Raw genomic sequence first — 3674 nt, 5'->3', positions numbered from 1 at the left:
ACGATAGGAAGTGAATCTTGAAAAAATGAAAAAAATACCTGGGGGTATTTTTATTCTCTATCATCCCTGAAAATTTCAAGAAAATCCGTCCAGCCATCTCTGAGAAATCGAGGGGACAAGAAAAGGGGAAAAAAAAATAAACAGTACAATCACCATAAGGTCTTCCGACTGAAACGGAAGACCTTAATAAAAAGAAAAAGAAGAAACAGTAGAATCACTATAAATAGGCCTTTAAACTGCCGCTAGGATTCGATGTTAAGAACGATAACTCATTACCGGAACTTGTTTAGAGCAGTTCCGGGGATCTAATTGTTTTTAAGCAAGTCAGTTTTTAGCGTTTTCCAAGTCTTTCTTTGCTGTCAGGAAAATCCAGTGGTTTTAAAATTTAGCACAAATGTGAAACTTACTTACCATGTAGTTACGGACACTGTTTAATTACATATAAGTAAAATTTTAAATTAAAATATAAAGTGAAATCTACCCCCCTTCCAAATTTTAACCTGATTAAATTTTTATACTTGGTCGTTCTTCTTTGTGCTTAGTAACACAAGTAAGATAATTAATTGTTGCATTTACTTGTAGAAATATATATATTTATATAGGGAGCACAAAAATGCACACAAAAAAAACATAACATTATATTTTCTTCTTCATGACAATTGATAAAGAGAGTTAAAAATCTTGAATATAGTCTGTTCCCCATTCATTTGATCCCGTTATTTCAGGTAGAGTGAAGACATTCTCCTTCTTTTGGTCAACACTTTTGTGTACAAAACAAAGTAAGGAACCCTTTTGTGTAAATAACAATACCAACTGAAGCAGCCTATATGTCATTCCTATAAACGATAACTCATAAATCAGCACTTAGTTGTTCAATTTCTACACTTGAGTTACCTGTCCTTAAAACACAACATCGTACAAGTCAATTTTTAATAAATAAACTTTTTAATGATTTAATTTAAGATATGCATAAGTAATTATCTTTTTTGATAATTTCTTATACCTATAAATCTATCTATGAAATGTTTTTTACCATATACGCAACTTGAAAAATTAGTTGAAAGGCCTATTATAAGGTCTTCCGTCTGGAACGGAAGACCTTAAAAAACAATAGAATCACTATAAGGTCTTCCGTCTGAAACGGAAGACCTTAATTAATGCATGTAACACAATGCAATCGTTTGCGGAGGAATAGACCACACCGTCAAGCTATTATCAAGTACAACATTTACCAGAACATATACTATGTTAGTAAATATAATTTTGCTTAGCCGTCCGATTTTCATCGATAACGCTTTCATGTAGTTACCCTGCATATAGATCTATTGCACACAAGTATTCACTGTATAGATTACATGTAGTTTTAAAATAACACAGGTTTCATGAGCGCCGAATACCTTGTTATATACATGTACGTGTCACTTTAAATGGACATAAGAAATGTGAAAAACGTGGAGAAAAGGGAATGTACATGAATCTGATCACCATATCTTACCTCGCATACCAAAAACTGCATGGATGATTTTGTGATAAACACTCAGGAAATAATTAGGACTGTTATATTCCCATACGAAAACATGTTCATGTCAGACTCTAAAAACTGAAAATCTGCCGTATTTATATCAATTTTTTAACACAAATTAAACTTTTGGGATTGCTACCTCGTAGTGACAGATTTTTAATCCAATTTGAATTCATTCTAAGCTTTAAAGTCCTGTTTGTTCACGGTAGAATTGTCATATATACTATATCATTGCTAAATGTGCATAAAGTTTACAATGATGTTGTTCTAAAAAAATCTTTTGAGCAAAAAACTTTAAAACCACGTGTTTTATTTATTTTCTCACAGGTTTGTCTAAATTCCGTTATCTGATTGGTCAGAATGATTCACACCTTGTTTATTCTCTGTATTTATTGCATTTCACGGTTATCGTTCTTCTCTTCCATATTTGGAAATCGTCCAGACCTGATTAAAAACAGTGTTATACATAATAAATTTCATTTGCTTTCTAAGGATTATTAATGATAAGTACTACTACATTTAAAACACTTACAAGTACACGTTATACATTGCTAAACAAGAAAAATAATGTAAATATGTACTTCTGACTAGTAGTTTAAACGTACAAGCACACCTACATGTACATGTGAGCTTCTTAAACCTCTCTATTACCTCCTTATTATGAGTGAAATTTTTTTAATCTTGTCAATAATGAGCCTTTCCGGCTTTCGTACTCATGAACATGAAATCTGAAAATTAAAAAAAATACGTAAAATTTTTCACACATAAAGTAATTTATTTACTTATTTTTACAAAATGTGAAGAAAACTAGGGTTCAAGTTGTGTTTTATCTCTTCAAAGGATACATTTATACATGTACATGATTGTCAGGGTCCATTTTTGAGTAAATTGGCTCATACAATTATCCCTGTGTAGTCTCTGCATGATAGCCTAGGAATGTAAGTTTTATTCCAAAAGAGACACTACAGAATGCAGGAAGATTAGTCTAGTGGATAAACACAATGGTATGTTTCTTTTTTCTTTGGTTTAATTATCACATTACAAACACTTTCTCTGCCTCATCTAATTGGAAAATCTCTCTTGTCCGTGGACAAACAACCCTTCCGTCATTCAGGCGGGCTAAATCAGAAAGAGACTGCAAGAGATAGAGTAAATTAATATTTGATCTTAATAATAAGCTAATTCAGAAAATTTGTGTCCCCCCTTTCATGAAACAAGAGGCCCATGGACCACATTGTTCATATGAGAACATTGGCTAGGAAAAAGCACAAATCAGTTCAGTATTAACAAGAGGCCCAAGGGCCTTGAATCTCTCTTTTGATAAACTGTACAACCTATCACTTCTATTTGAAGCCTCTAAGTATCCTGTATATTTAGATTAATCCTTGAAATTCCAAAGGTAGGTCATCATGACCTACATTTTAGATGAAACACTCTGAGATCCCTAGATGATTCTAAGCCAATTAGTAACTGAGAGTTGGTCATGGTGACCTACTTATCACTTATCATTCTCTGAGGACCCAAGATGCATCAACTAAGTTTGATGATTCTAAGCCAATAAGTACCTAAAATATTTTTAAAATTATAACCATAAATTTAAAAAGTAGGTCACAGTGACCTACTTTTTAGATGACATACTTTGAGGACCCAAGATGCAGCAACTGACAAAGTTTGATGATTCTAAGCCAATAAGTACCTGATATATTTAAATAAACCAGAAAATTTCAATAATAGGTCACGGTGACGCCTACTTTTCAGTCGAACCACTTTGAGGACCAAAGATATATCTACTGACAAATTTTGATAATTCTAAGCCAAATAGTACCTGAAGATATTGAATAAAGCCATAAAATTTCAAAAGCAGGTCAGGGTGACCTATTGTTCAGTTGTTGTACTCCAAGTACCTAAGATGCATCAACTGACAAAGTTTGACGATTCTAAGCAAACTAGTACTCGAAATATTTCATTAAAGCCATAAATTTTCAAAAGTAGGTCACTGTGACCTACTTTTCAGATGACCTACTCCGAAGACCCAAGATGCATCAACTGACAAAGTTTGATGATTCTAAGCCAATTAGTACCTGAAATATTTAATTATAGTCATATAAATTCAAAAGTAGGTCATGGTGACCTACTTTTCAGTTGACGTTTT

The 3674-nt window shown here is 32.6% G+C and overlaps 1 protein-coding gene across 1 annotated transcript in view; it reads right to left on the bottom strand.

Annotated features, from left to right (window-relative positions):
* Positions 1-2271: 2271 nt before the first annotated feature.
* Positions 2272-3674, bottom strand: part of LOC133200991 (E3 ubiquitin-protein transferase MAEA-like) — a 199305-nt gene continuing 197902 nt past the window's right edge. The window contains exon 9 of the mRNA XM_061336798.1: positions 2272-2657. Coding sequence (XP_061192782.1) covers positions 2556-2657 — 102 coding nt within the window. The 3' untranslated portion in view covers positions 2272-2555. The remainder of the gene's footprint in view (positions 2658-3674) is intronic.

The sequence above is a fragment of the Saccostrea echinata genome, unplaced genomic scaffold, assembly GCF_033153115.1.
Source record: "Saccostrea echinata isolate AGI-Se365-2 ecotype Australia unplaced genomic scaffold, CSIRO_AGI_Sech_v1 ptg000042l, whole genome shotgun sequence".
Taxonomy (NCBI): Eukaryota; Metazoa; Mollusca; class Bivalvia; order Ostreida; family Ostreidae; genus Saccostrea; species Saccostrea echinata.
This window is presented reverse-complemented; position numbering and strand designations above follow the sequence as displayed.